The sequence below is a fragment of the Cyanistes caeruleus genome, chromosome 1, assembly GCF_971803275.1.
Source record: "Cyanistes caeruleus chromosome 1, bCyaCae1.hap1.1, whole genome shotgun sequence".
In the NCBI taxonomy this organism is placed as follows: Eukaryota; Metazoa; Chordata; class Aves; order Passeriformes; family Paridae; genus Cyanistes; species Cyanistes caeruleus.
Window position 1 is genome coordinate 52,825,395 of NC_141701.1, and position 11,366 is coordinate 52,836,760.

The 11,366-nt window shown below is 40.0% G+C and overlaps 2 protein-coding genes across 5 annotated transcripts in view; one reads left to right on the forward strand and one right to left on the reverse strand.

Moving 5' to 3' along the window:
• The window catches only part of GNAL (G protein subunit alpha L), a 185,041-nt gene extending 179,809 nt beyond the window's left edge, over nucleotides 1-5,232 (forward strand). For both annotated transcript variants that reach the window (XM_086892814.1, XM_023921345.2), the window contains exon 12: nucleotides 106-5,232. In XM_086892814.1, coding sequence (XP_086748940.1) covers nucleotides 106-252 — 147 coding nt within the window. In that variant the 3' untranslated portion in view covers nucleotides 253-5,232. The remainder of the gene's footprint in view (nucleotides 1-105) is intronic.
• Nucleotides 3,355-11,353, reverse strand: MPPE1 (metallophosphoesterase 1). 3 transcript variants are annotated; one of them, XR_015287957.1, is made up of 10 exons: nucleotides 11,079-11,353; nucleotides 10,600-10,708; nucleotides 9,842-9,945; nucleotides 9,230-9,310; nucleotides 7,353-7,461; nucleotides 6,409-6,480; nucleotides 6,173-6,295; nucleotides 5,498-5,656; nucleotides 5,234-5,374; nucleotides 3,355-3,834 (listed from the first exon to the last, which is right to left on the reverse strand). XR_015287957.1 is itself a non-coding variant. In XM_023921343.2 (9 exons), the coding sequence occupies exons 1-9, from the start codon at nucleotides 11,351-11,353 to the stop codon at nucleotides 3,652-3,654; spliced, it is 1,197 nt and encodes a 398-aa protein (XP_023777111.2). In that variant the 3' UTR covers nucleotides 3,355-3,651. The 3 variants fall into 3 exon arrangements, 2 of the variants coding, with proteins under 2 accessions (XP_023777111.2, XP_023777112.2); XM_023921343.2 differs by lacking the exon at nucleotides 5,498-5,656; XM_023921344.2 differs by lacking the exons at nucleotides 5,498-5,656; nucleotides 9,230-9,310.
• Between the last annotated feature and the right edge of the window lie 13 nt (nucleotides 11,354-11,366).

The following is an 11,366-nucleotide window of genomic DNA, read 5'->3' on the forward strand; positions in this document are numbered from 1 at the left end:
TTTCCCAGGGTTCTTGGCTCCCCGCAAGTCTGTAGACTGCTGAGATGTGAAATTTCTCATGGCATGGCACCTGATCCTTTCTTTTTTGCCTCCCTCTTTCCACAGAGGATAAGTACGGCGAGTGGAGACGGCCGGCATTACTGCTACCCACACTTCACATGTGCAGTGGACACAGAAAACATCCGCAGAGTGTTCAACGACTGTCGAGACATCATTCAGAGGATGCACCTCCGCCAGTACGAACTCTTGTGAGGGGGATCACCGTGGAACCTGTGGTTTTAAATTCTTTGCTCCTTACTCTTTCTCTTGATACTACCCCACACAGGGTGGAAGAATATACTATAGAAATGTCAGTCTCTTCACTTTGTTTACTTTGAATTGTTTAACCTTAAAGCTGATTTGAAGGAAGTTTGGGTTATTTTCCCTTCATGCTTTTTGGGACTATTTTTGTGCTTTATTTTGACATGCCACTTCTTCGTCATTCCACTAAGCCCTTTGGCTACCTCTGTTCCCTTAGGTTTTGTTTTTTTTAAACTGAACGTGACCCGCTAAATTTTTTCCAGCGGGTTAACCTCAGTTCAGACCGGTATGTCAGCTGGATGACACTGAAGTCATACCTATCCCTCTGTGTGGGTATCCTTTTTAACATGACATTGAAGAGTACTTGATGGGTGAAAAAAAGATTAATGCACTTTGTATCAGGTTATTAAATACTGTTGAGGAAGTAGACACACAATGTAGCAGCACCACAATATTTATTACTCTGTCACAGTTTTTAGCATTTCTGAGTTGCAGGTCAACTGATAAAGTGACCTCCTCTTTTAAGCCGTTACTGGCACAGGAAGTAGAGTAGATAATGAGAGGAACAGTGAAGACAAAGCAATTTTTCTGGGGTTTTGGAGCTAAGTGTCTCTGCACACCTCAGGCATTTGAATTACAGCTACTTTTCAGCCTGTTGCATCTAGGCAGAAAATTTACCACCCTCACTTATGTTATTTGTGCTGTCCACAAATGATCCTTTTAGTTTTGATCATTCTTGGACAACAGTCCTCTCCCTATATATATTTTTTTGTTTTACTGCTGGTTTATTATATTGTACAGACTGTAAAATGTAATATTATTTTGTACAACTTTATTGAAGAAAAATACTTGTAGAAGATCTTTGTGCCTTGATTATGGCTGTACCTGTAAAATGAGCTAAGATGTAAGTATGTTTTTGATTGCGCTGTACAGCTTGATGTCAACCTTACCTGCAGCAGTGACTGGAGGTAAGAACTTTATCTGTAGAGTTTAGGGGTTTTTTTCTGGTTTATATAAAAATGCTCTTTAGTATAAAAATTATAAATTATGCAAATTAACCACTTACCTTTCCAAGTAAGGTATTACAGTCACCGGATGTTGCAGCAAACATGCCTTTTCTCTTCTGAAGTCTCAGCTTTAAAACATTGGAATTCATTCAAGTGTCCAAATTGCAACCTGGTGTTGTTTTAATGAGAAACAAGGAATTCTTTTCTTTTTCTTTTTTTTTTTTTTTTTTCTTTTTTTTTTGTCCTTTATATTTAGAAAATATGTTTGGTAATTCTTTGGTCATTCAAAGAACTTCACAATTGCACAGACCGATTGTGAATGTGTAAAGCACCATTATATAGAGCTCTTCAATCTTTGTACCAACAGCGGCTTTCATTGTGCAAGTAAATAGCGAGAAAGACGATAAGAAAAAAAAAAAGGTGTATAAACCCTTGTGTCTGGCCTAAGAGAATTACAAGATGACATTTTTATTTCTCTTTTAATAAAGAGACACATTAGAAAATTATTTTATTTTAAATATTGTAGAATCAAAATGTGTGAATATTTCTCAAACTTGAATAATTTATGCAAATGACATTCTCAAAACAAGTTGTGGTACAGTACAATATATAAAAAGCAAGAATTGCTGTAGCAATAAGGCATGTCCTTTTTAGTAACTATAACACTGCTTTATATTTTATACATAGGTGTTTTATGTCTGTGACTATATACTTTTCCTGTGTCCAAGATAACCTGTACAAATGTCTAAAATTACAGTTGCAATAACAGAAACCTAGAGAAGTGTTAGACTACATTACTTTATAGAATGTTTTACCACACTTCGGACCATTCCCCCCCACTTCATTTTAAATTTAGGGAGACATGAAGAGCTAACACAGTCCCCACACCGGCATATAAATCAGCACATTTTATTAACTTTTTAATGTTTGTTATTAGTTATAAACCCCAGTCAATCATATTTTTAAAATCAGACCACAGTCCAATTGAGAACTTGTTTCCATTTGAATATAAAAGAATCCCATTTTAGATACTATAATATGACCATTTTCTCTTCCCAGAAATCTGTATGTTCAATTTAGTCGTATTTCCCAAAAAGTGAAAGGCTGGGCAGAATAAGCTAACAGTGAACAAAATTCCCAAAATTTTCTTATTTCTCATGCCAAAGAAAGTAATAGAATGAATAGCAAAAGACAGTAATTTTTTTTAAAACTAGCCCCAGTCCAGGAGTTCAGGTTAGAGCTCCCAACCTCTGCAGGAACATCAGCAGGAAAACTGGTCCTGGTGTGAAGTAGTCCCTCTGTTTTTCCTGGGGTGGACAGAGAGCAGCAGTAGGTTTGTCCCACCTTCCCCCACACACTGCAGACACTGAGCTCAGATTTTATCTTTGTGGCACAGCTGGTGGCCTCTGCCTCCCCACAGAGGAGCTAGTGCAGTTTAAAATGTGACACTACACTAAAGTCAACAGAACTTGTGGAATGTAAAAAAAGGCACATTCCTATCCCTGGCAGTAGACTGAGGGCTGAGGCATAGGATAATGTTACTGCAGCTGTATTTGACCTTCCTTCTTGCAGGAGATCAGCAACTGGAGGGCCCCTCACCACACAGATCTCTGGGATGCAATAGGGCCCTCTCTTTTTAAGCTCATCATAGCACATCTTTTTGAAAGCAGCAGCTTGAGGTGTCACCCTAATTTTTTTTTTAAGCAGTTTTCAAGTGTTTCTCAGCAAACTGGATCCTCGAGCTTCTTCCCCTTGTTGTCTGGTAGATGGATAACTACAAATTGTAAGTCAGCTAACAATTTACTGTGTCAGGAACCAGAATATTTCTTGTCCCAAACCACAGTCCCTTACACACGACACCCTAAAAAGGTTACGGAAATCCGCATCTCTCAGTGCTGATGCATCCAGATTCTGCCTGACCCTAATAAACACAAGTATGACATTTGAAGGGCCATGCAGCAATAAAACAGAGAAACGTTTCCAGTTTGCAAGATTCAGCCTCCACCAGGGTAAGACACAAGTGCAGACAAGTGATGAGGCTATAGGATTTACATAATGTACAGTTACACTTTTAATATACATATTTGATACAAAAATTATAGCAGGAAAAGGACTCATTTGATTGTCGAATACAGTATTTTTGTACAGCATGAAACGTTCATTTCAGTTAATTATTTATCCTGTAGTAGTCATATCAGCTGTATAGGACTTCTATGGTATGTGTAAATGCAACCTGCCTTCAGACTAGCAATCAAATTAGGTCATTTGCTGGCATGAATATAGTCTGATGTTTGACTGTTCTCAGCTTTGGTATTTCAGTGACTGAATGCAGATGTCTGGCTCTTCATACTGCTTTATGCTTACTGATTAAACGCTGAGCAAAATAAAACGGTGGAGTGAGAAGCTGAACATGAGCTAGTACCAGGATCACAAGCAGAGCACCTGCTGCACAGTAGATAGTGAAGACTCTGCTCTCAAATGGAAGGAAGCATTTTTGGAGGGAGAAGTCAGTTGGTGTTATGCTGCCCTGGAAAAGAAATGAAGACTGTCACTTTGCTGTGTTACAGTGGATTCTGAATCAGGAGTGAACACCACAGCTGTCAAATCTCCAATTTCTAAATCCCTATGTTGGGTGGCAAGGGTTGGGGCCAGTTTCCTAGTACCAGTGCCTTCTCCAGGGGGCTGAAGAGTCTGTACCTTGTGGTGCTGGGCACTAACTGGAATACTCACCAACATTAGCCCAGAGGCCAATCTTCCCATCTAGCGTAAACAGAGAGCTGGGCTCCTCATCTGATTTGCCTTCAAGAGAAACCTAACTTTAGCTGCTGTAAATCCACCTGGAAGGAGCCTTCCCAGGCTAAAGTTAGGCTTTTGTGAATGTGCCCCTTCCTCCCCCAAGCCCTCCTCCTTACCCAGTACATGCTGCAAAAACACACGTTGGCTAATCCAAATTAGGAATAAGAACTTCAACAACAAAGAACTTTGTTGGGTTTTGGCTTGACTTGGCAGTTCAAATTAAAGTTTACAGCGGGTCGAGGCTGAGGAGTTAGAACTCTAGTGAAGAGGATGCAACTTCAATTAGCCAACCTCTTGTTTTGCAGTGAAGATGCACTGCCTGCCGTGTGCAGAGTGTGTGTGTTTGAAGGCAGCTACTCTCAGGAATGTGGAATAAACAGAACTACTTTCAACAACAAATACTAACAGTTGCATAAAATGAATTTAAACATATGGGTTATCTGTGTATTAAGCAGCCTAAACTCAACAGCAGTAAAACATACATAAAAGATTTCCCCCTCCAAGTCACAGACTACTCTGTAAACAGATTGTAGGTTTTGCTTCTTACTCCAAGTTTCTAAGAGTTCTGTTTTATTTTTGAACTGGGGAACTAATTGATTTACCTCTAAGGATATACTGAGCACTGGAACTGCCTGCACAAGCATAACCAACACACTGTATAAAATGTGAACTGGCAATGAGGAGGCAGACTGTGGGCACGTCACAAACACTTTCACTGCATTAATGCACGTCTGAAAACCATGATCACCGTGCAAAATTTGAGGTGGATACAGTCTTGTTTTCATAGTTGGTAAATCAGCCAAGCCAAACTGGTCTTTCTACTGTTCAGTGCACAATACTGATTATTTTTACAATTCAATAGTTTACAGTGCACCCTCTTTCTAAGAAAATGTACCCAGATACTAATTAGGTCTTTAACAGCATTGCTTTGTACCACACAGAACATGTGGCTCCCACAGATGTACTTTATAAAGTGGATGCAGTGTACTGAGTGGGTTGGGTGGGTAGGCAATTTTTTTTATTATTTTTTGTTTTTACAGGTAGAATCAGTTTTAAAATATAGCTGACTGCCATGTTGATTTATCTATGAAAGTTATCTGATAAAAATAAAAAAAAAAATTAAAACTTACCATGATGAAACTAGGATTGTTTCTATTCCTCCAACTGAATGATGGGACGCTGATTTCTGGAATTTTCCCAGCATGCAGCACTTCACAAGCACTGTGAGTGTGCCCACTGAGAACCAAACGGGGCTGAAACCACCATAGAAGCTAGAACACAAAATGGTAAAGCAGAAAAATTAAGTCACAGCTAAAAAAGAAATTTAACTTAAAAACCCTTTTTTTTTTTTCCCTTTGAACAGAGTAAAATTATGCCGGTTCTCATATTCTTACAAAATGTTTTCTGTAAACTTCTGTTTTCCAGTAAGAAATCTGTTGGTCTTGCAATATCAATCACACCCATGTGGCCCTGATCCCAAGTACTGGACTTTTTTTTCCTTTTTTTCTGTTTTTCTTTTCCATAAAGATCAGAAGAACAAAGGCAACAGCATACTGTGGACATCACAAAGAGAAAAACTTCAGGTTTAGTAAAGCAATGCTATTTTCTTGTCCAAGGAAGAATCTTGTACTGGCAATCTGTGAGTGAAGACATTTATGCAGAAGGAAAGAAATAATGATCAGTAAGTTTTTAGGGGATACTTTAAATTTTCTTGTAGTTACTAATTCAGCAAAAGTGATGCTTTCAAAGTGTTGGAAAACTGTGGCTTCATACCATATGTGTCGTAGAGAAAGTACAGAAAGCTGAAGTGGAGGTAATGGCACCATAGATTTAAGAGTGCCAAGACTTAGCTGTACCTGGGAAACCTGGCAGGACCAAGGCCATGATGGTGAAGATCCTGAGGGGAGCATTTCTAACAGGCAGCCTCTCCCAGGCTTCATTAGACAGGAGCAGCTGTGCTCTGTCTGTCTCAGCCAACAGCCTTACCACAGTTTTTTAATCTATTTATATCTACACTCATGTCCCCCTCTCACCCACCCACCACCACTCAAGTTCCCAGGAAATCAAACCTTTTGTGATGCCTCTTGAGACAGTACATCATACTTTTCTTTAAAGGGGATGTTTTTCTCCTCTGGAGTAGCAGAATCTTCTCCAGTGCATTCGGCATCACTTTTCCGATAGAGAGGGTAATGCTGGGAGTAATTAAAAGCAAGGATAAGTTGTTAATGATCCAACCTTCCCGGAACACTAATAAATCCACAAAAACAACACATCAATATGTTGCCTCACCCCACCTCTAACACACCTGTAAAAGGATGGGTTCTGAAGCTGGAAGCTTTTCCACATCACTGCATCTTTTGTTGGAATTATTTGGTTTCTGTGAACAAAATCAAGCCATAGAAGGGGTAAAGGTAATTAAACAATAGCTAGGTTTTAAGGGGTTAGGGAGGGTGAGACTGTTGTTTGCTTTGGTTTTTTGTTAAGCAGTTTAGCTCAGATAATACTACCCATTGTATGAACTCCATGAATACCCATGTATCAACTCGTAACAGTTTTACTGTGGACTGGTGAAACTCCCATTCTGTACATGCTGTAAATACAGCTGCACTCCTGACTGCAGAAAGCAGCAGCAGGAGCTCTGCACCAACAAGGCAAAGAAGTTTGAGGGCAGCCCAAGGGAGACAGAGTCTGTGAAGTTTTCCATTGGGAGCTGGTTTCCTGATTGACTGCCAGCCCAGTCAGTCATGCTGCCTGCTGTGCATCCAGTCAATGAAAAAGGGAAGAGGAAGGAAATACAAGGAGCAATTTGATATGATGAAAAAAATACAATTAAAACACTAGTAGGCTATGAGGAAAGGATTGTATAGAATCAGGAAACCAAAAGAACATGCTTGAAGGCCATAAAACAGAATAATATCCATAAATATAAATGCAGGGTTGTGTATCTGGAGTCAAAGGGAAGGTTACAGAACTGCTGCCATTCCTTGGAATGGAGGAAATGACACTCTGCTGGCAGCACTAACAAGGAAGTTGACACCATTAGTGCAAAGCAACACTGTTAATAGTTAAGTAAACATGGTTAAGAGGGGTATGAGGGGGAGAAAGACTTGCTAAGAAGTTGCAATGTGAATTAGAAGGAGATTTTTTTTTCAGGAGAGTCTGGTAGTATTCTGACTATGCTACAGTATCAGTATTCCCATTGTGGCAGAGGAGTCCCTAGCTGTAATCAGAGCTTTAATAATCTCTTACCTGCTGGGAGCAATTCAGTTTGTGAGAAAGAGCCACAAGTTTTGCCTCTGAGGTGCGGCAGACAGCACAGCCATCACCCTCCATGGCTACACTGTTCACTAGGACAAAGCTGGAAAATACAAGGGGTGGGCAAAGAGAAGTGGGGAGGACAGGTTGGCATTTCATGCACACGTGTGGGATAAACTTCATTTTATAAAATGCAAAGTGTTCCTAAGCTTCACACAGCCCAACAAAGCAGCAGAATGTAACAGCTACTGAAATCATGTGCTATAAATCCTCCTCTGAGTATCTGTAGCACAGACATGCCTCTGCTTTGTTGGTGCCTTGATACAGTTATTAATTAGGTTGCACAATGTAGCTTATGCTTCCTGCTTACACTTCAAGAATTTTTTATCTTTTAATGGATACTTAAGTTGTATTCTAGTAGAACGTGAGAAGTTCATCACTTCTAACGAGTCACAGACTAAATTCTGAAGGAAAGGAGAACATGCTTCTCTCCCCACACAGTTTAGACCTCAGAGACAGAATCTGAGACACTGGATTTCTGCAGAACAGCACTACATTTGGGTGACTGCCCTGAAAAAGCTTAGTTTTGTACTTTGTGGTCTTTGACACACCAAACAGGATTTTATTCTTAATAGAAGGTTTCCCTGTAGATTTCAAATCAATTTCTGCCACAAGATTCATACCCATTTAGTCATACGTTCAGCTAGAGATACATTGCCAGTTCAATTCAGTCTGTTTAAAAGATAAAAATTAGCTGAATGCCTTCACTTAAAAGATACTAGCCAATAGTAAAACAAAAATTAATTCTCTTTTAGCAAATTAAGCTGTTTTTATACCACAGACTTGTTGTAAAATAGTTTTTTTAGGAATATTTCATTAATAGTGCAGCTCATTACAGTTAATGGATACCAGACATGCAATTTGAAACTGCATGCAAGAATTCTGCTATGCTGTTTTAGCGAAGGAAACATGGAGATTTTCCTTAATAATTATTTTCTAAACAACTGAAATACATATCTTGAGGACCCCACATCTCCATGATAAACAAGAGCTTTATACTGAGCATTCACAAAGCTCAGAGATCTTCCTAAAATAGACACAACCGTTTCCAGACCTGTTCAGAATTTTTAATTAAACATTTATAATGTGTGCTTAATTAAGGGAACCGGTGTAAACCTGTAGGTTTTGAATCTCACATTTCCACAAGTGAGTACAACCCAAGGGCACACATGCCAAACATAGAGTGGCAATGGGCCTTCCCTTCCTGAATCTGAGACTTAAAACACCTTTCCACAAACCCAGTTTTGCGTTCCTTCATCAGGTTCCTGCACAGTGTCTGAAGGTAACAGAGCACCCAGCAGACAACTGCAGCCACGGAGACGCAGCTGTGAGAATAAAGTGCACCGAGGTCTGCTCTGAGCCAAAACCAGCTTGAGCATTATTACCCCACCTTGTGGAAAAACCGCACACACGCAACTGCTGTGTTCCCCAATTCCTCTAACAAGGGTTAAGTTTCTACAGACTAAAGAAGTTATTAAAATTAATGAAACTCCTAATTTGTAAACACAGAGGGGGCTGCTTCACGTTTCTTCATCCTGCTGTGTTTACAGCCATGGCTCATTACCAGCTGTAAGGAAGTATAAAGGCACACCAGAGAAATGGATTCTGACTCCACAGTACTTTTCCATTTAAAAGGAAATTGTTATACTTTACACAGCTCTATGTATAACTTCCCGTCCAAATCAAACTACAGGTTTGTACAAAGTGGGGTTTAACACATCTTAAAGTAGGTGATTAAAAAAAAAAAAAAAAAGGCTCCAAGTGAAGCATATTCCCATACTATTAGAAAAAAAAAAATTAATTATACTCACTTTATTCCCTTCCGAGTTATCAGCTTTCCTGAAGTAAAGTTGAAAACCTTTTCAAATCGATTTACCTTGTAAGTAGTCATTCTGTGTCACAGAGCAAAAATACAGCTGAGGTAAGAAATTGCCATTGGAACTCAACTGACACAGTTGCTTTACAGCTTGCTGGCCATTCATGCAGCTTGCTGCTCCATTATCCAGCAATCATTTAGGAAATTCATAGGGATGCTCTGACACCCCTTGTGTCCTCCAGCCCCTCCCATCAGTGCAAGCACCAGCAGAGTGAGGGCACTTACACTCACTCTCCTGTGCTAAAGGGAGTGGAAATATGCTCAGGTGCCTTTCTGAGGAGGGGGCCCAACACAAGCAAAAGCAGCTTCAAGGATTCCATGTCAGTGCAGAAGGATCAGCTCTAAACAACCCTCACATTGTTGGAGAACCATAAACCTGTTTTATGCACAGGCCTCACCCTAAATTACGACACTTTCTAATTTGATCATGATCAAAAAGTTTCCATATAACCACAAAACAGGTCCCTCAGACCCAGCACCAGTTCCTGTGGGCATGCTGACACTTCACTCTTGGCACTTGTGTACTCCTGTCACTGACAAGACTTACTCGTAATGAAATCCGATGTCGTGATTCCCAGCGATGACCACCAGCTCCGTATAAACTGAATGCCTGAACATTTTCCGAAACCTCCTGACATCATATGCCCAGGCCTGCAGGAAAAAACCAGAAAAATGAATTAGTGCTGTTCCACAGCATCAAAGGTTTGCTAGTGGGTTTGCATGGCAAGGTTTTGGTACTGGGAGGGGCTGCAGGGGTGGTTTCTGTGGGAGCCTCCCCTGTATCCTACAGAGCTAATGCCAGCCAGCTCCAAGATGGACCCACCGCTGGCCAAGACTGATAGTGCCTCTGGGATAACAGAATTAGGAAAGTGGCAGAAAAGGAAACTCTGCAACTGCAGCCAGAGAGAGGAGTGAGAATTTGTGACAGGAAGAACCCTGCAGACACCAAGGTCAGTAAAGGAGACAGGTCTTTTGTATTTTCTCTCCCCAGCTGAGGAGGGAAGTGATAGGGCAGCTTTGTTGGCCACTGGGCACCCAACCAGGGTCAGCCCATTACAAGTGTACAGAAGCACAAACTCAGATGTTTATATTTTGTAATATAAAGTTTTATATGAGAAAAAACTGTCATGGTACTTCCAAAAATGAAGGAGAATCACAACATTTCAACTCTTATCTGAAAACCTAGAAACTTCTACCAAGAGGACAACTGTAGCAGTATTAAACAAAGCCTTTCACACCTAATCTGCTTCCACTTCCTTCAAGAAATCCTCGTTTTTTGAAGTAAGAGAGCTGATGATGACATACCTGAGGTGAGCTCCATTTTCCTTCATCAAAAACATCTCCCAGAATAAAAACAATATCTGGCTGCAGTAACCATAAGGCAGTTTGGAAAGATCTCTCCATTTGCCATTCCCTGCAAGGAAAATACAGAACCCATTACCACTGCCTTACCTCTGGATCCTCAGCTCTGAATACACAGACATAGCTTGGAAATGAGAGTGGGAAACTGGCTCTTAGACACTGGAATATGAAAATATATTATGAAATTCAAATTAAACACTTAGAAATCAGGGGTAAGGACAACAGGTGCATCTTACCTGGTGGGTAATTCCACCATGATACAATCAGGAGCAAGACATGCAAGAAGTAATATCAGCTTGTTTATTTTTTCCTTACAAATCTAATGAATTGCTGTTTAATAGAACAATGAATTATTGTCCCATTACCTACTACTAAAAACTCTAAAAACTGAGTAGAGATTATTGAAAAAAATTAATAATTACCTTCTTAGCTTATCCAGCCAATGTCCTTTGATTTCACCAAGTAGGTGTGTATCAGCTAAAATTATGGCCTTTAGGACTGAATCTGAAGTCTCTTTTTCACTCATGTGAGCTGCACCTTTTACATCTGGCCATCGGCATTGAAATATTACCATATAGTAAATCAAAAATTCACAAAATATTAACACTGAGCTGACAAAGCACACAAGTTTCAGCAGAAAACAGAGCCTCCTCTTCAGAGGTAGATTCTTCACAGTAGTTGAGCTAGAACCCAGCATTGCAGTACCAGCA